This window comes from Amia ocellicauda, chromosome 6 (genome assembly GCF_036373705.1).
Source record: "Amia ocellicauda isolate fAmiCal2 chromosome 6, fAmiCal2.hap1, whole genome shotgun sequence".
Lineage (NCBI taxonomy): Eukaryota > Metazoa > Chordata > Actinopteri > Amiiformes > Amiidae > Amia > Amia ocellicauda.
In genome coordinates this window covers 5,868,253-5,894,590 of record NC_089855.1, presented here as the reverse complement: position 1 = coordinate 5,894,590, position 26,338 = coordinate 5,868,253, and the positions used below count along the sequence as shown (strand labels likewise).

At 41.4% G+C, this 26,338-nt stretch overlaps 3 protein-coding genes across 3 annotated transcripts; all 3 read right to left on the bottom strand.

Annotated features, from left to right (window-relative positions):
- Positions 1-396: 396 nt before the first annotated feature.
- Positions 397-3,581, bottom strand: LOC136750820 (toll-like receptor 8). The gene has a single exon (XM_066705921.1). The coding sequence runs from the start codon at positions 3,561-3,563 to the stop codon at positions 468-470; it is 3,096 nt and encodes a 1,031-aa protein (XP_066562018.1). The 5' UTR covers positions 3,564-3,581; the 3' UTR covers positions 397-467.
- A 1,551-nt stretch (positions 3,582-5,132) lies between these two features.
- Positions 5,133-8,730, bottom strand: LOC136750819 (toll-like receptor 7). Its single transcript, XM_066705920.1, has one exon. The coding sequence runs from the start codon at positions 8,289-8,291 to the stop codon at positions 5,139-5,141; it is 3,153 nt and encodes a 1,050-aa protein (XP_066562017.1). The 5' UTR covers positions 8,292-8,730; the 3' UTR covers positions 5,133-5,138.
- A 7,012-nt stretch (positions 8,731-15,742) lies between these two features.
- LOC136750818 (ribose-phosphate pyrophosphokinase 2) lies at positions 15,743-25,761 on the bottom strand. The gene is made up of 7 exons (XM_066705919.1): positions 25,468-25,761; positions 21,444-21,627; positions 19,990-20,088; positions 19,064-19,188; positions 17,729-17,902; positions 16,942-17,101; positions 15,743-16,767 (listed from the first exon to the last, which is right to left on the bottom strand). The coding sequence occupies exons 1-7, from the start codon at positions 25,587-25,589 to the stop codon at positions 16,675-16,677; spliced, it is 957 nt and encodes a 318-aa protein (XP_066562016.1). The 5' UTR covers positions 25,590-25,761; the 3' UTR covers positions 15,743-16,674.
- Between the last annotated feature and the right edge of the window lie 577 nt (positions 25,762-26,338).

Below are 26,338 nucleotides of genomic sequence, written 5' to 3'. Positions count from 1 at the left end.
GTACTGGTTTCTATGCCAGTCCAATATAATGCAAGAGAATCAAGATGCAGTGTCCAGGACGTATGTCAAAAGAGGCCTATCGTATCGTATCAGAGATCTCATCTCCTGCAATTTTTGGTGACGGGACCCTACAGTGACGCTGAGAGGGTATCAATGGTAAATCTATTTATAAACATTTTACTGAAAATGTTTATTAAAATATTATACTATTTACAGTATAATACATGACAGGTCAGCTGGCTCTACTTATAATATAAGTCATAGAAATGAGGAAGAGTGTCAAATGTTTTAAAAAAGGATTTTTTTTTATGACCCTCTGAGTTTTATTGTACTGTAATCGTTTGTTGCTCACCAGGTATTTGACGTGGACTATAGACAGGAAGTTCTGCACCCATTTAACTGAATTTATTTGAAGAGGCATTTACAATCATCACATTTCTGCAGAATTGTATTTACAGTCTAACTAATCATTTGTTTGTAAAGTAACATGAGTACAGCTTGTTGTACATAGCTTGGTTTTCTAGCCGTATGACGTTTCTGAGACTCTGCCAGAACCAGTCTTCTGCGTGAGGGTTCTTCGGCCACTCTAGGATGGTCTTCCGACACAGTCTTTTCCGTAACCTGAAGAACTGGGAGTACTGCAGGACGGGCTCCAACAACACCAGCACGATCACGTCCGTGTTGTCGTCCAGCAGCCTCTGGTGGGCCAGGTAGAAGGCTAACCTGAAGTTCCCACTGTTCACATACCTCTCCGTCAGGACGAACACGGTCTTCCGACTTTGCCGGATGCTCTGAGACAGGTTGTCTATGACAGGGGCCCCTGGGTGCCAGTCCCGTTCCTCCAGGCAAATCGGGAGGAATTTTTCCCCCTTCTCCTCCAGCTGGACTCGGAGGTGATTGAAGACCCAGTCAGTGACGACTGGATCTTTAGTGTCGTACGTGATGAAGGCATTGTAGATGTTGTCTGTGGATGCCAGGTAACGGTAACCCTTAATCTTTGCCTTGCAGTAATGGAAAATGTACCAGACATCCCAGTAAAACAAATGCTGCATTATAGCTACTGTAATAATCAGAACAATAGTTAAGGTAGAAAGCAAAAACAATACAGCAGATGTACTATCGTTGATACATTCCTGAAGGTCAAAAGTTATGATACCCATTCCTTTCCGATTTTCAGGTGATGCGCAGGTGACATCTGTGGCCAGCCTTGGTATCTCAATGTCAGTTTTATTGATCCACATTTTGAAGTCAAATATCTCACATGTGCATTGAAATGGGTTTCCTTTTAAGGATAAGACTTTCAAGGAGGTGTCTGGCCCGGAGGGGAACGTATGCGCGTTTAAGAGTCTCAGATTATTGTGATTCAAATATAGAAAATGGAGGCTTCTTGCGCCCTGAAGAAAATAATCAAAGAGCTGAGCGATCTTATTGTAGCTCAGGTCAAGCCTTATGAGGGAATTTGTGTGATTTGTGAGCTTTTCAGACACATTTTCCAGGTTATTATGGCTTAAATCCAAGACTTCTAAATGCCATAAGTTTATAAGATGCTCCCACTGAAAACATTTAAGTTTATTGTTGTTTAAATTGAGATGCGTCAGGTTCTTTGGTAAATTATAATAAACAGCTGATGGTATGTTCTGGAGCTTATTGTAGGACAGATCAAGATATTGCAAGTTCACCAGCTTTGCGAAAAGTCCTATATATCTTTTATCATCTTTCCATAGTATGTCCAGTCGATTTCCTTGAAAATCTAGCTTGTTCAGAGACTCACTGCTCATCTCTTTATCTTTACTTAAAGTAAATATTTCATTCCAGCTGAGGTTCAACACTTTCAGAAAGTGGAGGTGTTTGAGGAAACCTAAGTTATGTATCACTCCTGCCACCAAAAAATAATGCGGATTGTAACTAATGTCCAACACTTCCAGATAGCTTAACTCAGAAAAAGCATAGTCATATGCCAGGTCTATTTTATTGTGAGACAAGTCTAAGTACCGGAGATTTGGTAAGTGAATGAATTCAGTGCCGTTGAAAGAATCTGCGATAGAATTAACTGAAAGATTCAGACATGTCAAATTTTTTAGACCTTCGAAGAGTTCAGGGGTGATATAAAATATATTGTTTTTACTGAGATCAAGAGCTGGTCCGTAAAGAAGACATTTGGGCTTAACAAATGGGAGACTTAAACGATAGTCTCCATCTTTATGAACAATATAGTTTTGATCTCTTTTATCAATGGCCCGGTCTTTTAACAGTGGTCTGCTTAAAATGTGGTGTGCGTCATTTTCGCTGCTGCAAGACAGGTTCGTTCTCCTTGACTGGGATGCAAGTCTGTTTTCTGAGAGATATATCAAGGAAAGATTAGAAAAGTTTTGAAACAGGGTGAGATCAACATACTGGAGAAAGTTTGTGCCGAAGTTTAACACAGAAAGGTTTTGGAGGTTGAAGAGAGGCTGCAGATCATTGCCCTCGATATTTCTGAATACATAACCCTCAAAATGCAAAGTCCTTAACGAAAGTAATTGGGAAAAGTTTGGAGAGAGTGTCATTCTGCTCGGATAGGACTTAGGATCGAAGTTGAATGACAAGTCCACAACTTCGACGTGCGGTAAAACGGTAAGAAATTCTCCGGTGGCAATTTCACTGATTAAAGAGTTGAAGGAAAGGTACAGATACTTTAGCTTAGGACAATTCTGAAACCATGAGGCATGGAGTTTAAAGAGCGAGTTTCCGGAAAGCCGCAGTTCTTCCAACTGTGTAAGGTTATGAAAAGCTAGTGGATGCACCTTTATTGCGCCTTTCTCAGTCTCGCAAGTTTCACAAGGAAACGGGGCATTGGAGCACCTTGGACAGTTTCCAGAAAGATCCAGCATCCTGAGTTCGGACAGATTCTGAAAGTCCAGATGATCGACATGCTCAATTTTATTTAAACTAAGACGAAGGAGCTGTAAAGATGTAGGCAGGTCTAGGGGTACCCTGGCCAACCTGTTAAAAATCAAGGACAGACGTAACAAATGTGTGAGCTGTGAGAAGGTCCCGTTCTGTATAGCTAAAGAGTCATTACAACCATTGTGATAGTAACAGTTCCTGTTAATCCTGATCTCTGTGACATTTGGGATACCAGTGAAGTTTTCCGATCCAATGGAAGCTATTTTGTTTGAATTAAGACTTAAAACCTTGAGCCCGGGTGGAAAGCCAGTAGGTATGTCAGTGAGCAAATTTCCATCCAGAAGTAAAATCTCTAAATTGGCCAAAGCGGCAAAGGTGTCCTTCGCAATGGTGAGGCCAGGTTTGTGTTTATTGTTCCAGTTTAGGGTTAGAACTTTAAGGTTCTTCAGATTCCGGAAAGAGGTGTTAGAAATATGTTGTATTTGATTTCCTTTCAGATTAAGGGTTGTCGCATTCATGTTGACATCAGCCGGGACTTCAGTCAGTCGTCTAAAACTGCAGTCAAAGCTCACAGTAGTGTTATTTCTAACATTCACGTCACATGGCAGATACCTTGAAACCCAGCGATGTGCAGGAAGGCTGGATGTAAACCAAATTAAAAGAAGGAATAAAACCATCTTGCGCCAAAGTCAGGGATGGGTGACCTACAGTTAAAAAATAAAAGACATTTGATGGAACAAAATGCACAGGCATAACCTGATAATATCTGTGACTCTCACTGATTTTGAAGCCAGATCATTCACAGAGTTTTGTGGAAGTCGCACAAATTGATTGACCCTTTAAAGCATGTGTTACACTGCAACCATGTCTTAATTTCAATCTATTGCATGAAAGAAAGAAACTACAAATGGTTGTAAAATGGCAAATATATTTAGAAATTAAAGTAAAAAGTCAAACATGTTTGGAGAAAGATCAAGCCTTCTGCCACAGAGGTTGAGCACTCTTTCACTGTCCCGCTCTCACAGATATTTATAACATGTTCCTGAATTCGGCATTAATGTCGCAATGGTGCATGCAGAGTGCTATAGACCTCACATTGCTTCAGCAAAGTTTTGAAAATATTATTTGGCAGTTACATACTTTACAAAGTTATACAAGGAAGACAAAATGTCCATTATATATTGAATACTATAGAATATTGTCTTGTGATGCATATTGTACAGTCATATCCTTCCTTTTTATGAACACAGTTCCTTTAATTAGTTACACACCATACATCTCATACAAATAATAGACTTAAAGTAAAACGACTTTACGCAAAGCCCTAACAACAGCATCCCAAAGCTTAACATCAATTTTGAATTTCAACACTTTCTTCTACCTTGACAGAACTGCTGAAAACAACGAGAATAAAGATGGCATGAAACCATTTTAGGAATAATATATTTCATATTTAATTCTGAAATTGGATCTTAAAAATATACAGTACATTCTTTAAGTATATATTTTACTAATTAAACAAATCACAAAGTTATAGAAAAGTATATGTTTACATATAGGATTATGTTAGCTCACCATTGTCCAGGCAGATAGGATCAAGTCAAATAATAATAATTATAATCAAAGAAAACAAAACCAGTATGTCTGCAAGTGTGAAGTCCTTTGTCTAGTAGGAACAGGAAATGACCCAAGCTATTCAGATGACTACTTGTTACTATTAACTTTTAATAATAGGAACTGACTATAGGGGAAAACCTTATAAAAAGCACTACTCTGAAATTACTGTACATACTTTTTGCTTGTACCCAGATGGGCTGTCATTTTTACATTACAATTGAATACTTGATGTAAAACAGATTAATAATTACACCTCTACAGAATACAGAAATTGTATGAAATGGGAGCTGTTGGCCTGACTGACAATGAGACTGCATATATACCAATAATTCATTATTATTACTTTTTTCAGTCTTAATTGAATTTTAAATTTACAATACAAGAAAGAAACAATTCAAAACTGACATCACTGCTTTTTTTTTTCACTTCGATTTTGAAGCATTCAAGAATATTCTTAAAGTTCGAGGCTCAAATCAAATCAAATCAATTCAAATCAAATCCATGATTCTCCTGCAGATGATTTGCTGCTAGCGAGTGGATCAGTTTTGATTTCACCTGAGTGAAAATAAATGCAAATGTCACTGTACCAAAAGTACACAAAGGTGTGCTTTTCTGCTTCCACACAGATATATACATTAAAGAGTTTCCTGAAACAACGGATTATAATGTGTGTGGCCATTTGCAGTCATTGCATTCCGCAAACACAGCCAAAACAAATGCTTGGCTTGGGGATTTGATGGCCACTCAAGAACAGAGCTTCTGTAGAGTTTTTTACGTAGCCTGAGATATTTGGACTGCTTCAGGCATTTCTCGAGGAAAATCAGAATAATTACATCAGCTTTCTCGTCCATGAGCCGCTGATGAGCCATGTAAAAGGCTGTCTTGAAACTCCCACTCAAGATGTATTTGTTGGTGAGCACAAAAATAGTCTTTCTGCTTTGCTGTATGCTCTGGGATAGATTGTCAATGAGTGGGCAACCAGGCATCCAGTCTCTCTCTTCCAAGCACAACAGGAAGTGTGTGTCCCCCTCTTCTTCCAGGTGAGATCTTAACTCGTGGAAAACCCATTCGGAGACTGCCTCGTCCTTTCTGTCGTATACGACAAACGCATCATAGCACGTGTTTTGTGACGACAGGGGATGGTAGCCCCTCACCTTGGCAGTGCAGAAGTGATAGATGTACCAGACATCCCAGAAGAAGAGATGACTGGAAATTGACAGCGTGAGGAAGCAGAGAATGAAGGAAGTTAGAAAGATGTAGAGTATGATGGAAATGGAGTTGTGCTGGCACGTCTGCAGATCCAGAAATATGACACTTCGGCCTCTCTGAGCCCCAGGGGCCGCACAGGTGACGTCTGTAGCAAGTCGAGGAATGTTGACAGTCGTTTGGTTGATCCACACTGTGAACCAGACTGCGTCACACGTGCACATGAACTTATTCCCATGCAGCAGTAGCATATCTAATTTATTCAAAACGTTTTCCGGGAAACTGGACTGCTGTATGTATTTGATTTGGTTGTAGCTGATGTCCAGGTACTTCAGGTTAAATGCGTCCCTCAGGAAATACGTGGTCAGTTTGGAGATTTGGTTCTTGCTCAAGAGAAGATTTTTCAGGGATCTGGTACAGTTGGAGAGCTGACGAGGCACAGTCGTTAGCTTGTTGTTACTGAGGTCTAAGATCTGCAAGTGAGGGAGTAATTGTAGCTTCCCCCAGTTGAAAGTTTTCAGCCTGTTATTGTTTAAGTAGAGCTCAGAGAGCTGGTCTGGCATGCCTCGGAAAACCTGCTCAGGGATGAAGTTAAGATTGTTGTGAGAGATGTCAAGGACTTTTAAGCGGAATAATTTTTTAAAATAATGACTGTATCGCGTGTCTCCATCTCTCCATAAAACATCTAGACGGTTTCCTTTAAACTCCAGGACTTCCAAGGAATTGCTTTCCAGCTCGGTGTTGGTTGATGTGGAAATTCTATTGTAGTTCATCATTATTTTTTGCAGTTTGGGCAAGTTATTTGTAAAATTTAACATGTGTGTTAATCCCTCGGATAAAAAGTAATGGCTGTTATGACTGATATCTAAAATGACTAAATTCTGCAGTTCCTGGAAAGCTGTAGCATACAGCAAATCAAGACGGTTGAATGAAAAATCTAAATACTGCAGATTGGTCAAGTGAATAAATTCAGAGCCATTTAATGACTGACTCATGGCATTGCCGGAGAGGTTGAGACATCTAAGTTCTCCGAGTAATATAAATTCTTTGGGATCAATGAAAAATATATTATTCCTACTAATATCTAGTGCTTTTCCAAACTGGCTACATTTTTTGTTCACAAACACGGTGAAAGACCCAGGTTCCTTGTCCTTCGATTTGCAGCTTCTTGCATATTCATCATACCTGAAATAATGGATTTCTCCATCATTGTACTGGACACTGCTTCCCATTGGAGAATAAAGGGAAGACCGCCCATTACTCGGTCCTTCTTCGGACGAAGTGGATATTTTATTGTCTGAGAGATTTATTATTTGAAAACTTCTTAACTGTCTTAAAATATTGAGGTTGGCCAGTTTTATGAAGTTGGTGCCAAGATCAATTACTTCCAGGTTATGGAGCATCGTTAACGGTTCTAAATCTCTGCTTGTCAGCTCTTTGAAAACATAACCCTTGATCCTCAAGACTGTGAGTGAAGTTAATGAAGAGAATGATTGACTGAGGCTAAGTGAAGCTGGGTACCGCTGTCTTTCATAATTGAAGGAAAGGTCAAGCTCTTCAAGGTTTTGCAGGAATTTGGGGAAAATGGCCACAGTTATCTCTGTCGCCAAAAAGTTTGATGAAAGGTCTAAAACCTTAAGTTCATTCATGTTTTGAAACCATTCCGAAGGGACCTTGCGTAGAGAATTACTGTGAAGGCGCAATATTTTTAGTTTCTTTAAAGTCTGAAATGCTAGTAGATCTATCTGCAATGGGGAATCGTTCGGACAGGGGTCACAAGGGAAGGGGGCATTATAGCATCGTGGGCAGTTTCCACTCAGATCCAGTGTTTCTAGATTGGTCATATTTTTAAAATCGTCTTCTGATATTCTTTGAATGTTGTTATTATAAAGGTACAGCTCCTTTAGACTTGAAGGAAGATTATGAGGAACATAAGATAGGTTATTTGATTTGAGCGATAACAAAGTCAGCTTCTCCAGTTGCTGGAATGCGCCTTCCTCGATTTCAAACGATGTATTGCAGGGGTTACGATAGTAGCAATTTTGTCCGAAATAAAGAATCTCCACGTTTGTCAGTTCTGATAGGTTCTGCCTAAGAATGGTGAAAATCTTGTTCACTTCGAGGCTGAGCAATTTCAGATTGGGAGGAAGTCCCCTAGGTATGCTGGAGAGCTGATTGCCATCCAAGTACAGTGCCCTCAGGTTCTTCAGCGAAGAAAAGCTCCCATCCTCCACAGTCAGGCTTTTTGTGCACATGCGGTCCTTGGGCCCTATCTTTATAGGCACACAGTTGCAGCGGAAATCAATCTCTGTGAGGTTGTCCAGGCCTACAAAGGAAGTCTTGTAAATGTTGGGGATGTGGTTGATGGTCATTGTCAAGTTTGTTGCATTTCCTGGCACCCCTTTTGGTACCTCTGTCAGTCTTCTTTCATTACAGTCCACAATTACAGAACTCCCGTTCTTCTGGAGACTTACGTTACATGGCAGACTTTTGGGGTACCAGCCAATGGCCAAGAGTTTGGAGGTAAGAAACCCCAAGAGAAGGATGATCATTATCCACTTTGAAGGTCTTTCACATGCCATCTGCAAAGGTACAAAAAAATCTGTGGTTGGAAACAAACACAGAATTTTGTTTGGTTCAAGCAGGTTTAATATAAATCATTGTTTCTTTAACCAATCAGTCATTTATGATATCTGAAGATAAATTTTTGTGTTTTGTTATTTAAGACCAACCAATATGGCCCCTAGGTGGTGGAACGACCTTCCCACTGAAGTCAGAACAGCAGAGTCCCTGACCTCCTTCCGGCAATTACTCAAGACGCATATTTTCAGACTGTACTTGTAATTTAGTCATTCTCCTGTAAGATTGCACTTGTACAACATTTTGTCTTACGCTTGCCTTTGCATTACTTGCACTTGTATTGTTTATTTTGATATCTAATAATACCTATGCTCCCCTTGCCTTAGCTCTTAACTTTGACTGAACATCTTGTCTGCGCTTATCAGCTTTTTCATTTTAGGTGTAAGACCTTATATATTTTTTAACTGTATATCTCATATACACTTGTGTAAACTGTGAATTTTTTAAATGTATTATATCTTGAATTGCACTGTATTATTGCACTTTGTATTGCGTTTATATTTTGTAAGTCACCCTGGACAAGGGTGTCTGCAAAAAAAAAAAAAAAAAAAAAAAATATATATATATATATATATATATATATATATATATATAATAATAATAATAATAATAATAATAATAATAATAATAATTAACAGTTTTTGGAAAACAGTACTTGAATTTCTAATATTGATCAGCAGCTATATTGAACTTATCCAAATTACTTCCTTTGTGGGCATCTGCCTTTCTTTCTGTCTCTTGAGAAGTCTGTAGCAGACAGAGACACTCAGTTCTCATAAAATCTGATTTCCCTGGCCTTGACACTTTCAGGGATGAGGTAAACATGGCTATATTGATAACGAACCTTCCTGTCGTTACTGAGAGTCGTCCACAGGGTCACATAAGTGGGGTAGTAGAAATGTACCAGAGGGTTTAACATATCTACTCATTAGCTACTTGTTGATTATTAATCTGTTAGCATAGCATATTAAGTATTTAGCTGCAGATCAAAACTAGAAATTATTACGATACCTTCCATAGAAAACAAATGTCTAATTACAGAAACTGAACAGTGTGAACAAATCCTAGAATGTAGCAGAGGGATATAATGAATAAATACTCAATACAATGGCAATACAAAACAACAATAACAATAATAACAACAATAACAGCAACAATAATCATCATCATCATCATCATCATATATCCATTGTAATATGTATATTGTTACTGTAAGTTGCCCTGGATAAGGGTGTAAGCTTAGAAATAAACTGCAAACACAGTTGAAATATTGGATGTATATATTGTCTACACCGATCAGCCATAACATTATGACCACCGGCCTAATATTGTGTAGGTCCCCCTTTTGCCGCCAAAACAGTCCTGACCTGTAGAGGCATCGACTCCACTAGACCTCTGAAGGTGTGCTGTGGTATCTGGCACCAAGACGTTAGCAGCAGATCCTTTAAGTCCGAGGTGCAGCCTCCATGGATCGGACTTGTTTGTCCAGCACATCCCACAGATGCTCGATTGGATTGAGATCTGGGGAATTTGGAGGCCAAGTCAACACCTTGAATTCGTGATTCATCAGACCAGGCCACCTTCTTCCATTGCTCCGTGGTCCAGTTCTGATGCTCTTGTGCCCATTGTAGGCGCTTTCGGCAGAGGACAGGGGTCAGCATGGGCACCCTGACTGGTCTGCGGCTACGCAACCCCATACGCAACAATCTGCGATGCACTGTGTGTTCTGACACCTTACTATCAAAACCAGCATTAGCTTTTTCAGCAATTTGAGCTACAGTAGCTCGTCCGTTGAATCGGACCATGCGGGTCAGCATTCGATCCCCACGTGCATCAATGAGCCTTGGCCGCCCATGACCCTGTCGCCGGTTCACCGCTTTTCCTTCCTTGGACCACTTTTGATAGGTTCTGACCACGGCAGACCAGGAACACCCCACAAGAGCTGCAGTTTTGGAGATGCGCTGACCCAGTCGTCTAGCCATCACAATTTGGCCCTTGTCAAAGTCTCTCAGATCCTTACGCTGCCCATTTTTCCTGCTTCTAACACATCAACTTTGAGGACAAAATGTTCACTTGCTGCCCAATATATCCCACCCACTGACAGGTGCCATGATAACGAGATTATCAGTGTTACTCACTTCAACTGTCAGTGGTCATAATGTTATGGCTGATCGGTGTATGTTTTTATATTGTAGAACCTGTTGAATAAGTGCGTAAGTGTTCCTAATAATGCCCCTAGAGCACATTCGACATTTGAGCCACAATTTCAGTTAGCATCATGGATTGAATGGCCTTGTTTTTAAACTTTCTTAGGTTCTTATTATTTCAAAATTAGCCTCAGCCTTTCCAGCTACAACTACCAAAAAAGCCTCCACCTGATGGAAACCCCTCAATAGCTGTTTGGACAAACACAATGAGTCAACATGACTTTGCAGTTAATTGATAAGTGTACTTCAATATGTTTTCCAGTAAGAGAAAGACTTTGTTCATGTGTATTCTTTCAATCTGAAGGTTTTTTAGAGACTCTATTTTTAGAGACCCTTCCATGCACATCCGTATCTGTGATATTATACACACTGTCCTGCATAAAAATATACAGTGCTACAGTGTCCAAATCATATGCATAGTAACACAACATGGCAGTTACACCATTTGAAAATAGTTGTTAAATCTTTATATTAATTCTGAACAAATATTAGAAGAGTTTTTAAACAAGTAAATGTAGAAGTGATACTCACTGTGGCCGCTGGTTTAAAACAGGTGAAGATCTATTTTGAAATACATATATGTATATATATATATATATATATAGAGAGAGAGAGAGATATGTATGTATTATATTCCTCTGTCAAGCAGTGTTGGGTTTTAGCTAACAGTCCAATGCTCTCCAAACAATCCTCCACTCCAGTGGACATCAGACCAGTCTCAGCCAACATGGAGCTTTCCCCTCATGGTTGTGACATCTGGGTGTTTGCTTGAGGTTGAGTAGTATAGGAAAGTGAATGAATGTGCAGACGTGTGAAAGTGCCGTACTTCCCCATTGCCGCAAACCTTGAAACCCGAGCACAGCAGCTATTGTTGAATATGTGTGGGTTGTGTTTTTAAACATTGAAGACATTATAGCAGCTTTATTCTGCGGTGCAATTAAACTGAAACTTTGCCCTTTCTTATCTGAGGATTCTCCAATCTACCAAATCAAATCTCATGATAAAACATTAGCCTTGTAATTGACAGCTAGCTGGTGGGTCAGTTTTTTATTTATTTGTCTTAATGTTTTAGGATCTGCACCCAATGCCTCAATAACACAATACAGTTTGTGACATCCTTAACAAGGGAAATTATTTTACAATTCAGTAGGATGAATACATGTAGGCTAGAGATATTTATATAATGTTCTTTTTAGGCTTTATGGTTTTATTCATTAGGGTTGCTCATGTATTGGATTTTACCACACATGGCTATATGAAATTAACTGCATGCATATTAATCTATAGTTTAAGAAAATTAGGATAACATTCCTAGTTAATATTACATTTGGACATGGTTTGGAAAATATTTTAATTTAAACACATTAGATTGGATGGAACCAAAGTTTCATTTCCTTTAAACAGTTTGAACAATATTTAAAGGTGAAAATGTTATTAACAGCACTTCACTAACAGATAGTACACACAACACAACTATGTTTTTCATTATTTATCTTTCTTTCCTTTTAAAGCAAATCCACCAATTCATGGCTGTTCGAAAATGTTATCCAAAAAACTCCACCAAGTCAACTTTGCTTAAAAATACCCCAGTCAAAGGTGCGCTCTTTCAGAGTCAGTGGAGCATTGAATAATAAAATAAACAGATACACCAACTCTCAGTGTTTTGCATTATCGTTGGTTCACATTTCTCAGTTACAATTTCTCAGTAAAATGAAAGTGAAACCCACTGATTACTAAGGTGTTGTGGTTTCCCCAACAAGCACGTGTCCAGTCATGCACTCCCCTGGGTGGTGCTGAATGAGTGCTTATTGTTTTGAACATACTTCTTGAAACTCCAATTGTAACAGGTTCAGAAATAACCATTATTGACACACATGATGGGGGTAAGGGTAAGGGGTAAGCAACAGCAGTGAGCAGGTACCCTGTTGGCCCCAGTGTTTGTTTGTAGATCAAAATGTGAATGTATCACAGATTTTAACTTTTTTTTTTTTTTACACAATTAATTTGGTGGATCCAATTGCAGGAGAAGTACACAATGTAATAACACCTATAAAAAATACTATCTCTATACTGGCAAAAGTCCCAATACTCAGCAATTTATTAATGGTGGCGTAAGTCACATAATTTACATTTTTAAAGGCCTGTGTGGCCCGGATCCTTCAGAACAAAAACAACAATTATTTCTGATCACGAGCTGCACACGTTACTGCATACACACACCCATTCTCCTCATTAAGATGCTGTGATCATGACAAGGTTATGATGTCTGTGAGAGGAGATTCCAAAGGTATCGAAAAGGGAAACATTTATACAATCCTAAGGTTTATACAATTAATCTGATTTTAAAACATTTGCTTTGAATCCACTGTGTGATTTGCTTGCCTTTATCTGTACAAGCAGAGAGCAATTTCACCTGGTAAGTTTCGTGTCACACGACCTGCAAAAACACCCGGTGGGGAAGTACAGTGTTTTGGCACCATCTGCTTTCGGCATGGATCACTTTTACAACAGAGCCTTTCGACTGTAGCAGACTGTAATTTCAAGCCTGGTTGGCTGTCTGAAAAGTCCCCTCCATCTGCGGCTGCGCATGTTTGCACTGCTCTGGACTGCTTTTCAAGTGATGTGGTTTGGCAGTCATCACACTGAGCTGCACTTTGTTTTAAATTTCCGTATTCTCAGTGTCATATATATACTTTGGTGTAGTGTTGTCACGATACCAGAATTGTGACTTTGATACCGATACCAGGTTTAGTATCACAATATTTGATACCAAAACAATACTCGATACCACAACAAAGAAAAAAGAAAGAAAAAAATGTATTAGCCAAAGGCACAGAATAAAAAAACTTTGGGTTCTTTTCATTCCAAACACTGAACAATATGCCGAAAACTTGGAAGATAAAACTAAATTATTAACTATAAAACATCACCACCATGGCCAAGACCAAAGAGCTGTCCAAGGATGTCAGGGACAAGATTGTAGACCTACACAAGGCTGGAATGGGCTACAAGACCATCGCCAAGCAGCTTGGTGAGAAAGTGACAACACTTGGTGCGATTATTCGCAAATGGAAGAAACACAAAATAACTGTCAGTCTCCCTCGGTCTGGGGCTCCATGCAAGATCTCACTTTCAATGATCATGAGAACGGTGAGGAATCAGCCCAGAACTACACGGGAGGATCTTGTTAATGATCTCAAGGCAGCTGGGACCATAGTCACCAAGAAAACAATTGGTAACACACTACGCCATGAAGGACTGAAATCCTGCAGCGCCTGCAAGGTCCCCCTGCTCAAGAAAGCACATGTACAGGCCCGTCTGAAGTTTGCCAACATCTGAATGATTCAGAGGAGAACTGGGTGAAAGTGTTGTGGTCACATGAGACCAAAATCGAGCTCTTTGGCATCATCTCAAGTCGCCGTGTTTGGAGGAGGAGGAATGACCCCAAGAACACCATCCCCACTGTCAAACATGGAGGTGGAAACATTATGCTTTGGGGGTGTTTTTCTGCTAGGGGGACAGGACAACTGCACTGCATCAAAGGGACGATGGACGGGGCCATGTACCGTCAAATCTTGGGTGAGAACCTCCTTCCCTCAGCCAGGGCATTGAAAATGGGTCGTGGATGGGTATTCCAGCATGACAATGACCCAAAACACACAGCCAAGGCAACAAAGGAGTGGCTCAAGAAGAAGCACATTAAGGTCCTGGAGTGGCCTAGCCAGTCTCCAGACCTTAATCCCATAGGAAATCTGTGGAGGGAGCTGAAGGTTCGAGTTGCCATACATCAGCCACGAAAACCTTAATGACTTGGAGAGGATCTGCAAAGAGGAGTGGGACAAAATCCCTCCTGAGATGTGTGCAAACCTGGTGGCCAACTACAAGAAACGTCTGACCTCTGTGATTGCCAACAAGGGTTTTGCCACCAAGTGCTAAGTCGAAGGGGTCAAATACTTATTTCCCTCATTAACATGCAGATCAATTTATAACTTTTTTGAAATGCGTTTTTCTGGATTTTTTTGTTGTTATTCTGTCTCTCACTGTTAAAATACACCTACCATTAAAATTATAGACTGATCATTTCTTTGTCAGTCGGCAAACGTACAAAATCAGCAGGGGATCAAATACTTTTTTCCCTCACTGTATATATACCCACACACACACACACACACACACACATCTATACCTATTATACATACTATAACTATATCTCCTTCAGTTTCCCTGCTACATGACCTGCACAGCTGCTGTGCAGATGGGCACACATCACTCATGCTGTGCTTTGGCCTGACCACACAGGTAGAGCTGTGGAGGACTCCTACTTGCCCCATATGTGTGAATCTGTAGCAGGCGGCAGTCTCAGATCTGGCCTGCCTTGCATGGGTATACAGCACCACAACCCCCCTTTGGGTGGTATTCTTAACTCTGAATATAACAAATTGCGAATGCTAGCCAAAGCCTGCAAGCTCACATGGAATCTTGGGCTAACTTTGGGTAATTTTCCATTTTATACATCTTTTCTCTCTCAAAACCATGGCTGCATTCACAAGCCATCGTCTTAAGAATTCATATAACCCAAGTTAAAACCAAACTGATCCAGTACACGTGGAGGGCAAACGCATCCTTTTAACAAACAAAAACTGAATTGCAGTAGTATTCATTTTTTATTTCCTTAGGCATATGCAATTGATTTCTTCCAAACAAAATATAAATGTAAATATCAAGTAACTTGTGAAAATAGCGCCACAAAAAAAAACAACCCGAAAGAGAAATGAAACTGGCATTCACATAAAATACCTAGATCATTGAATAATGCCCTTTAAACTGTAACCTGCATCAAACCCCTTCATGCTGCAGACTTTAAGGGATGTTTTTAGGCCTCCTTATCCTTTGAAGATCTAACATTACGTAATAAATTAAGATCTTTATTTGTATAATCTTAAAAGACATTGTTCTACGCTTACAACAGCATAGACTTATGTATAACAAAACCAGACGTCCCCTGTGCAAAAGCCGAGGCAATAAGGAAGCATCTAACCGATAACTTTAAATTGATGTGAAGAGTCAGATTCAGAGACTGCAGATTTTCACCGACTACTACAAAGCAATTTGAAAAGGTAAGTGTTCCAACAATGCAAAGCTCAGGTGAGATTTAAACTTCCCCCCCACAAAACAAGACTCAAATCTTTCACATAACCAGCTTTATTTTGAATGAAACGTACTGGTTACTTATTTTTATAAAAAGTAACCCCTCACAAATTAAACTAGAAAGCAGATATTTAACGGAAATGAACAAAAGGACAAGAAAGCAGCTCATCTGTAACACAAGCAGAGATTACAGTCCCACCCAAACTATTTGAGAATGAAGTACTTTGGTAAGTGTGACTACTTTTGAATACTAACCCCCCAAAAGAAGATAATGTAACATTTTCCAACTGTTTCTCTTTAACCTGTAAAATAAACTTGGGACCGAATTCCAAAAATCGGATTTTTTTTGTTGGGTTGTTTATTTCAAAACCGCATTAATATTTTGTATTTATTGCTTATTTTATTATCAAAGCATGAAGAAAAATAATATCCCAACCCCAAAAAACTAAACAAATTAAGACACACAGGGAGAAGACCGCAGCAATGTAAATGACCTTCTGCTGAAACATTTCAATTCCGTATTAAGAATGGGTAGGACTATTTGGTAGATTCAATACTTAAGAGAAAATAGCTTTCACCCGCAGATAAATCACAAAACTAAAATACAACTTTTGTTTATTACTTATACATTTATAAATCTGTAGCAAAAGCCATCAATGTGTATCGAAAGACGAAGGGAACTCGAAGGGAATTCTTCATTCACATCAACATACAAACACCATGAGGTATAAACTAAAACTAAGCCCCTCAATTAAGGCAACATTCAGTGTTCTGGGTCTTAAAGCAGGAAAGTGAGCGCCTCGCCTCGCAGGAATCCCGTCCGTGAGGCGACGTCTGGAGCTGGAAATGTCACTCGAGATCAGATGAACGTTTAGTCTCTTGCGGTGGTCCCTCCAAGTGTCGAGGGTGGTGCTACTAGAGTCGTACAGAAGCCGACCAGGAAAACTCCCGTCCGCGCATCTCCTCCACCTCACAGGGGTACGTGGCTGAATAGATAGGAGACCGACTCTCCGTTGTGGGTTCTCCGTATTGCCTCAGCCAGGATCATGGCGATGTCGATCACCTGCAGCACAGCGAGAACGATCTATCTTTAATCTTTCTGTGGTATTTTTGCATTAGCTCAAGAGACAAGCATCGTATAATTGGAGAAAATTCGATTTTGTGACTTGAGAAAAGCAAGCAAACAATCACCCGTACACATACAGTTTAACATTCACAACAAATAAACCCCCAGTACCTGAATCTTGGGACACTGTTTCATCTTCTCGTCCTGGGGAATAGTGTTGGTCACCACCACGGCCTCGAAAGCGGCGTTGTTTATGCGGGAGATGGCCGGCCCAGAGAAGATACCGTGGGTCAGAATGGCGTAGACTTTAGTAGCTCCAGCAGACATCAATCTAGGCCAAAAAAAAGGAAATAAATTAGATGCTTCGTGGTTTATGAGTTTCCTGAAAAGCGCTTCGATTATGTGGCGGGTTCGGTTTGAACTCTGCACTTAACGGTTTCCATTTTGATAGTTTAGAGATATTATACTGAAATGGATGAGACCCTTAAACAGAAATTAAGATTTCGTTAAAATATCAGTTTTACAACTTGTGTAAACCACACAGTATTAATTAAAATATGTATAGGACGTACAGTTCTGTTTTAATGTATACATTCTTTGCATTTATACTGAAATACAGTACAGTATACAATACTCAATTCTAATATGTATAAGGTTATAATCTCAGTTTTAAACAATAGAACAGACTTAAATTAATGAAATTATTTTCTTTACTAGAGCATTTCTGCAACAGTGCATCATTTTCAGTGACTGTCACAGAATTCGCAGGATTGGCAGAATATGGACAAATCTGTCCAGAGATGTGCAATCAAGGCCCCAGATAAATGAGTGCCAAGGCTTTTCAACCAGAACAAGAGTCTCGTTTCTCCTTTGGCTAGTCCGCCTGCCGTTGCACGGGTCTGCCCAGACGTCCTGCGCGGTTTCACTTCCGTACCAGGCCTCCGTTGCGGCCACTCACTTGTCAGCCGCGTGGCAGATGGTGCCGCAAGTGTCCGCCATGTCATCCACCAGAATGGCCACTCGGTCCTTCACGTCCCCGACCAGCACCATGCGGTCCACTTCGTTGGCCTTCTTCCTCTCCTTGTGGATCAAAGCGAACTCCACGTTCAGCCGGTCGGCGATGGAAGTCACCCTAAAACGAGAGCGGACACACACTCACATACTGCAGCAGTGCGTCCTGTTTTTACAGTACGCCTGCTGCAGAACCACAACAGGGTTCTGGTCAACCTGTCGGGACCGTTCACCTAAAGAGAGTGGCTGGGTCAGAACTGAACATCGGGTTAGAACTTAGTCAAACCTTCCCAGATGAGAGCATCACCTCGGACAGTAGACACTATTGTTCAATTATAGAAGTTAAAAGTGATTTCTTCATATTTTGTTTCAGAATAACACCCTAGCGCTAAAAGGGTCTAGTAAATGCTATATTTGGATTTTAAACAGAAAGGGCAAGGGACTTCAATAAATCTGTTTCTTTCACAATTGCACAATTAATTTTTTTAGGAACTTGAACATGAGCACAAGATCTGGTTACTGTGCCGTGTATCTGAGCGATCAAAGGGTGACCTCTTGTGGTTTGATGTTGCAAGGACTACACTGCAGCACACTGAAGACCTAAAGACATACTTAGTTTCACTCCAAACTGCACCTTTACATCTTTATTCAAGAGGGGAACATAATTCATATCACATAAAAAGGTTAATGGAACAATCCCAGCTCCTCAAACTTGGACATGTAAAGATGCATTGTATCTTTCACCGGATTTCCTTTATTTTGAAACCTAAAAGTATATGGACTATATTGCAATGAGATTTGAAAACTTTTTCCCCTCTCATTCTGAATCAAGAGAAGTCGGTAAAATGTCAGACACTTAAGAATTTTTAAATTCCCTATAAAAGTCCACAGATATTAATAAAACCGACTCTGTATTAGTCCTCACACCAAAATAAACACCACATTTCATTTTGATGTTGACTACAAGGTCCAGAAATACGTAAATCCGTTAATCGCACACGGAATTATCTGCCCAGCAACTTCCATAATTCTTTGTCATTGACAATTTTAGTTTAAATGTCTATAAAATGTCTTCAAGCTGAGCTGTACATGGTGTCAAAATACAGTTCGATTTTATATACATTAATAAGAGTATTAACGTCTCACAATTCACCTCACAATATCACAATCTAATGGTCTTTGAAAACCACAAAACAGCTGCTACACTTCAGACGGACCCCAAAGATCCCCCACAGCGATCCAGCCCCCCATGGCACCAGCGGCGACTCGGACACCACCCTACCGCTTGGCTCCTCCGGCATCCGGCGACACGATTATGCAGTTCTTCCACTCCGGGATGTTCTCTTTGATCCACTGTAGAACTGCCGGCTCTGCATAGAGGTTGTCCACAGCAATGTCAAAGAAACCCTTAAAGGAGCCAACGAGACCAGATTTAAAATTAACAAGAACAAAAACCAAAAAGGAGGGAGAGAAGAGTACAAAAGTTGCTTATCTACACGCATTTTATTTAAATCAATCATTTACAATTTAATAAGTTTGTTTTGCGTATTTCAGATCCTCTGTGCAACCATTTTCTAGACCTTTGCCAAGTTAATAAGCAACCTACAGCAGCACTTGACTTGGTTCAGTGAGCTCAACAGCCATTCAAATACCTTAATTCAAATGTTTCCACAATGATTCCTGAACTAAATGTGCTTTGGGGACATGTCCTCCTGACCAGAATTAATAAACTTATGATTTATACCTCTTCTTACATACAGCACTCCAAACTTATCCTGCGACACATTTTCAGTCACAGATTCAAACTGGCAGTCTTCCTTAACTATTGATAAGCACAGTATTTAGTTTTCTGTGTAAATCAGTTGACTGCTGGAGGGGATTTCTACATACCAGCATTCTACAGAAAAATGCTGAGGAAAGACTTTTCTGTGGCAAAATATTAAAGTCACAACATTTCATAAAAGCCCATCCTTGCAAACCATTTTTCCAAACCCATAAGACCCTTTTATGAGGTCCGACAGACCCCTGCCCAGCGCCACTGATTTTGAGGTGACAGTGTGCTGCACGCACCTCAGCTCCTCCCCCACACGTGGATTAATGGCCATGGTGATGGACTGGAGGCTGACACACACACACACACACACACACACACACACACACACACACACACACACACACACACACACACACACACACACACACACTCACCTGAATCTGGGAGGCGTGAAGGTCCATGGTAATGATATGGTCCGCGCCGGCCACCGACAGCATGTTGGCAACGAGCTTGGCCGAGATGGGCGCGCGGCTCTGTGAGACAGACGGACCACCGCAATGAGGGGGGAAACGCACTGCTACACAATCCGGTTAACATTAGACTGCCCCCCCCCCACATTATGGACTTGGCTAAAAGGAAACTAATCATTTTCTTGACCAACAAAGCAACTGCACGGTAACAGGTTTGACTGGTTCTCTTGCATGTGTAAATAAGAATAGGTTACGTCATTATTGTAGCAAGCTGTCCACTCACACATACATAAGACATGCGTGTGCGTGCGTGCGAGTGAGCACAGCGACGCTAAAACACCGCAATGATAATCTGTGCCAATGATGATGCACACAATGTTTTAAGTCATTGAGATTCACCACATACAATCTAGTTTTCATTCTGAAGGCCTATCTGATATGATCAGCGATTCCTTATATGCACTAAAGCGAACTGCACCAACCACTTTCATTTTGACGTTGGTCTTACACCGCACTTTAAACGCAATGCAAGCGATAGTAGTCGAGTATCCTGTTTAAGGGTATAAAACTGGGACTTGCCTTAATGCCCAGTCAAAAGATATGTCAACATCTTTATTGGCTAAACTGACAAGTGCACAAGAACTCAGTCAACAACAACCAAAAATGTTGACTCAGGTTTCTTTATCTTGCAAAAAGCACACTTGCTTCCTCCGAGCCTGCAGTGTCGTAACAGTGACAGACGGCTGCTGAATTTGGGGCGAAGGGGAGAATGATGTCATCTGGACTGAAAGACCTTCGGCGAAAGTGTTAATCTTTAACCAACATCCAGTTGCAACAGAGTCTGTAGGTCACACTCTACTATTGACCTGTTCTTCACTGAACAACTTCCAGGTTTGAAATACCTGGTAAAGTAACTGGAAAAACTAAAAACTTTACATGCCAAATCTTTCTGGCACTTTTATTTTCCGCTTAAAACTAAATAAACTGACGAGCAGTGAGAAAGACCATGAAGCTGAGCTCGTGTGTGTGAATGTTTCGGCACACAGAGAGTATGGTGGTGCTGCAGGACATTTGTCTGGTTTGATTTTTTGTTTTTAAATGCAGGACTTCTCTACAGCTTCTCTTTTCCACGTCACGCCTGCAAAGTGTATGATTTCATCTTCCCATCTTCTATGTGGTCGACTTCTAGGCCTTTTTCATCTCTTGGGATCCATTCAATAGCTTCCTCTGTCCATCTTTGATCTGTTCTTCTTGCAGTGTGCTCGGCCCATTGCCATTGTAACTCTCTCTATATCTAGATCTATCACCTGATCGGACATTTAAATATTTAATTACAGCTTACAGAAATGTCTCAACACAGCAACAATAAACGGTGTGGTGAAAGAGCTCCACCAATGGCTCCGTCTGTCCAGGCTTACCTTGTCCTTCTTGTCTTGCCGGGCATAGGGGAAGCAGGGGATGACGGCCGTCACGCGGGAGGAGGACGCGATCTTGCACGCGTTGATCATGATGAGGAGCTCCATCAGGTTGTCGTTGATCTCTCCGCAGCCGCTCTGGACAATGTACACATCCTCGCCTCGCACGCTCTCCCCGATCTCCACACTGGGGGGGGGGGGGGGACAACCTTAATTTACTGTTGGAGAACTACAACCTCAACCTTGTATCACACCAGAACAAGGAAACAAAAAGCACCGTCCACAACAATCACTTAATCTTCGTCACGGGGGCGAGAAACACAACTTTAAATCAATTTTGGAACCATAGCGTTTAGATATTTTTGTTCTTCTCTCTACTCAACAATTTAAGTTACTAGTTGTCATTGTTTAAATCCTTGCAAAATGAATTGCACAGTTAAAATAAGAGCTCTCAGTTTATACCATCTGAGAATCACATTTTTGGTGTGCTGCAGATTGAGTCAATAGATAAATGCTGCAGAATCATCAGAATAGCTGTAAACTAATACTCTCTCAATGTACTCACTCAAGATACATTTTATGGACTATTTTATTGTACCTGAAGAAAATGATATCAGCTCCATAAGGGGAGGGGGGGAATGCCAAGTCTCAAAACCACAGAAGAGGTTAACATGCACAAATCTGTCTCTCGTCATTCGCATTCAGCATCCAAAACTCTCCCGTCATGTGACTTCACACTGGGACGTTACACAACCAGCGCACAAACCATTCAAGCACAGGGAAGTCTGATCGGCTCACTAGACCGAAAGCACCGAAACACACAGGTCTGGCATCAGAGAACCATGCAGCTTCTCTGAAAAACATCTTTCTATTCCGACACCGAGTGAGGGAGGAAAGGGGTTAGGCAGCATAAACAGCAGAGGAAAACACCACCCATCTTATCAACAACACAGACACTGTCCACAAGGCTATCGTTGTAAGAATGGGCAGCAGAAACGGTTATCTTTCGACTCGAGGTGACTTCCCAAAGGGGGCGGGGCCTGTACTTTCCATGGAATCTGTGAAATTGTCTGAAACTACTGCGTTAACCATCTCCTGTTAGCCATCACTCCCAGACAGAAACATGTTGGAACATTTCATTTAAATGCATGTGTGCTGCGCAATTGCATTACTGAAAGCGTAAAAACAAGACAGACCAGTTTTGATCCCTTTCTGGTTTATAGCACGTACCCAAACAGGGAATTTATTTCTCGGCGATATAGTTTGCTCCAGTTTACTCCTGCTTCCACCAAAAACAATCCTTCTCAAAGCAGTTCTGGGTTATACATCAGCCTGCCGAGAGTAAAACCGTAAATTAATCAGCTATTGGAAGCAGCATCTTGTTAGTTTCTTCAGCAACTCAAAATGAAAAACAGCCACTTTATGGATGAAGGATACAGGAACAGTCAGACGGACAATACAACTGACCGAGAAGTTAATATGTACCCAGTCTCAGACGTCTCGTCTTCTTTAAGAGATAAACACATTGCTATCGTATAAAGTAGTTCTCCATCAGTCAGTTCAAATCAATCTTCAAATTCTGATACACACGTTATCAGAGAACTACGCAATTATTAAATTCATGTTCAAAGGGTGTGCCACCTTTTCTGTGAATCCATTGGCACCACATCCAATGCACTCACTCACCAATATTTGAACTGCTACTACAGGCCTACGTGTTTTGGTCATGCCTATCAACTTCCAATGACCTACAAACTAACTTTCATGAACTCTCAGACATTTCAACAGAGCTGATCAATGAAGCACCGGTTCATTTGGTCAGGAAGGTATTGCTACACACCAGCGAACACTTATCATGGAAGGGGCAGAGAAACGCACAACATAAGGTTAACGGCCTGTAGATTTCTAAATGGAGTTGGAAAACTGGACACGGTCTCCTGAACATTTTCTAAAGTGAAACCATAAGGAGCCGTGTGCAATGCTTAAAACATGAGATCCTGATAAAATTCAGATTCCACCAAGATCAGCTGAAACTAATCAGGACACAAACAGGGTGCCGCCATCCAGAGAGACACAGTCCAGACTTCCTTACATCCCTAACTTTGAGATCAATATTCTTTTCTCCTATAAGAAACAAATATTTGCTTTCTGTGCAAGTCTGAGTTTGAAGATGTCAAGAAGGTGCACATGACAAGGTTTAGCTGTCTATTGCTTCATCAGCGTAGGAAACTGGAGACTCCCCCTCCTTTTTGACTAGTCGGATGCAGATCCTGTTTGCCTCGGCTCACACAGGCCTCACTTGTGTCGCTCCTAAAGAGTCTGCATTGCAGTCGGCAGTCTGCGCTGTCATGGTCTGCGCAGACGGCGCTAGCACAGCTGTGGTCGAGTAACGGCACAGCAGACTCATCAGACATGGAGTGGAGGGAAACACAGATTGCTCATGTCAAAAGCAAATGGGAATCAATCATGCAAAATCCACATCAACATGCAATGCATGAATGTATGGATATAAAACTCAAACCTAAAAATTATGAACTTGCATTTTCCCCTTTCTATTACATTTCTGTATCAAGCATGTCAGTAGGTCAAGCAGTTTCCCTCACTCAGGTGAAGGTATGCGCACAGACCCACATCATTTGACACAGGCCACATTCACAACACTTTCCCCAAGTCTGCATTGCAGTTTCTCTATCAAAGCTGTCCAAGATTCGTCTGCACAGACTGCGATATTGGGCACAATTTATCAGGCAAAACAGTATTGTGAACGCAGCCAAAGTCTACGCAGTCTCTCAGAAGATAGCGCTACATAACGCAGACAGGGAATGCAATAGTTAGCTCACTGTACTAGGATGCACTTCACTGGATCTAGTGCACTTTGTAAAGCAGGCTGTCAGATTCCAGTCCTGGGGGGCCGCAGTGTCTGCTGGGTTTGTTCCAGCCCAGCTTTTGGATGCTAAATTGGTCTAATTAAACAATTAACTGGATGAACTGAACATTTCTCTCCTGACTCTGAAATGTTATGTGGTTTCAGTGCTTTGAGTCATCAACAAACTAAGGCTTTGGCTAAAAAATAAGTAAAAATATAAGGTTTTAGATAAGCCTGCCTGAGTAAATAATTACACTGAATAACTGGGATCTCCTTTTGGACCCAAACCCAGCAGACTTGTGGCCCCCCAGGACTGCAGCCTGACACCCCTGTGGAGTGTCTGAAGTGTTTCTTGGGGAAATTAAGCCACTCTGGATAAGGGAATCTGCCAAGAAATAAATGAAGGCAATATTAATAGTAATCGTCTGCAATGTTTCATGCATCAATACAGAAGTATTCCATTAACAAACAAAAAAAAGTCTAATTAAATACGTTTATTTCACTGTCGTATCTAGCATTTTATTTCACAGGACAGGAGATGACGAAGTGATGCCTTACGTGTTGTGTACATGCGTTCGTGTAGCGCTGATGTCCGCAACTATGCGCAGATCTGCACAGCCCCACCGCTCCCATTGGTGCAGCCGCGCAGACCTGCGGACATCTGGGACCCAAGACCCGTGACGTTTCCTCCTGCAGGATCTGCGCAGACTCCGGGAAGTCTGCGCGTCGTAAAACAAACACGTGCGCGGTATTCGTACGGAAACAGGCGAAGTAATGCGTAAACGAAGCAACACACGAGCACTATTCAAATCCATTCAATGCGATTAAACCGGGCAGCAAACGCACCCTCCACAATAAACAGCACGTCGATGAAAGGCAGCACGGATTGCACGGCAGGGTCACATGGTGCCGAGCGGGGAGGCAGCGCAAAATGGACCCTGGCTGCGTTACTATCCGTGCAAAGTGTCTGCGATGTAATGCATGTGCAGCTTCAACACACACACACACACACCAGTGGAGACCAGCTTTGCAGAGCCCAGGCTGCTGATCCAGGCGATGCTCGCAGGACATGCATGCAGGAAACCACAGCCCAGCAGACACACTGTAGCCGCGCACACGCAGCCGGGCCATCGCGTCACCCTCTGGACGGGGAAACCTTACCACGTTTCTTGATTGCTGAATTTCTTGGTGACCACTTTGCCCAACTCCAGCCCGAGCCGGTCTGCTACTTTCTGTGACAGGTCGTGGTGGGAACTGCCGCTAAAAAGCACGATGTTCGGCATGGTCGGATAAAATAAATATATACAACTACACTTCGGAAAGGATACAAAAACAATGCAAAAACAAAACAAGCAGAGGGAAAGTTGCAAAGTCGGCCTCCTTGCCACTGTCTTTCTCGCCGCCGCTGTCGGTAGCAGCTCTGCTCTCGCTGCGGTCTTGAAGGAAGGAGGCCGGGGTGGGGGAGAGGAAATGATGCGTCCAGACCTGCCCCCGGCCCGCCCTCCGCTCACGCGTCTTTAAAGCCATCATAATATTCTTGATTTTGCAATGTGGTGTTAGTGTTGCAGTGACACAGTGGCACCTATACGACCCCCGCCGGTCCACTGCAGTTGTAAGATGGTAAATGCGGTAACACGCGTGTCTCGGGCACAGAGGAGCCCCTGTGAAATCAGCAGCTCCCACCCCCACAGCGACAGCATGTGCATGAGTATTAAAACGTGAACAATACCCAGGGGCTTGCTTGCTTTTTTGCATTTCCAGAATCATTGGATTCAAATGAGTGCAAGTGAAGGTGAGGTAGCTTACACACTCATAAGGTGTTCACACATATTGCAGGTTTCCAGTGCTTAGGCTGGATAAATATACTGTATGTTTGAGCATATTCAAAGGTTAAGGCATGATAGTTCTACCCAGAGATATGCTTAAGCACACTGGCATGTCAAGGTATTTAGATATGCAATGCAATGTTAAGATGCAAAACACTACAAAGTAAACATGTGCTTCTGACATATGAGATATTGAATACATTAAT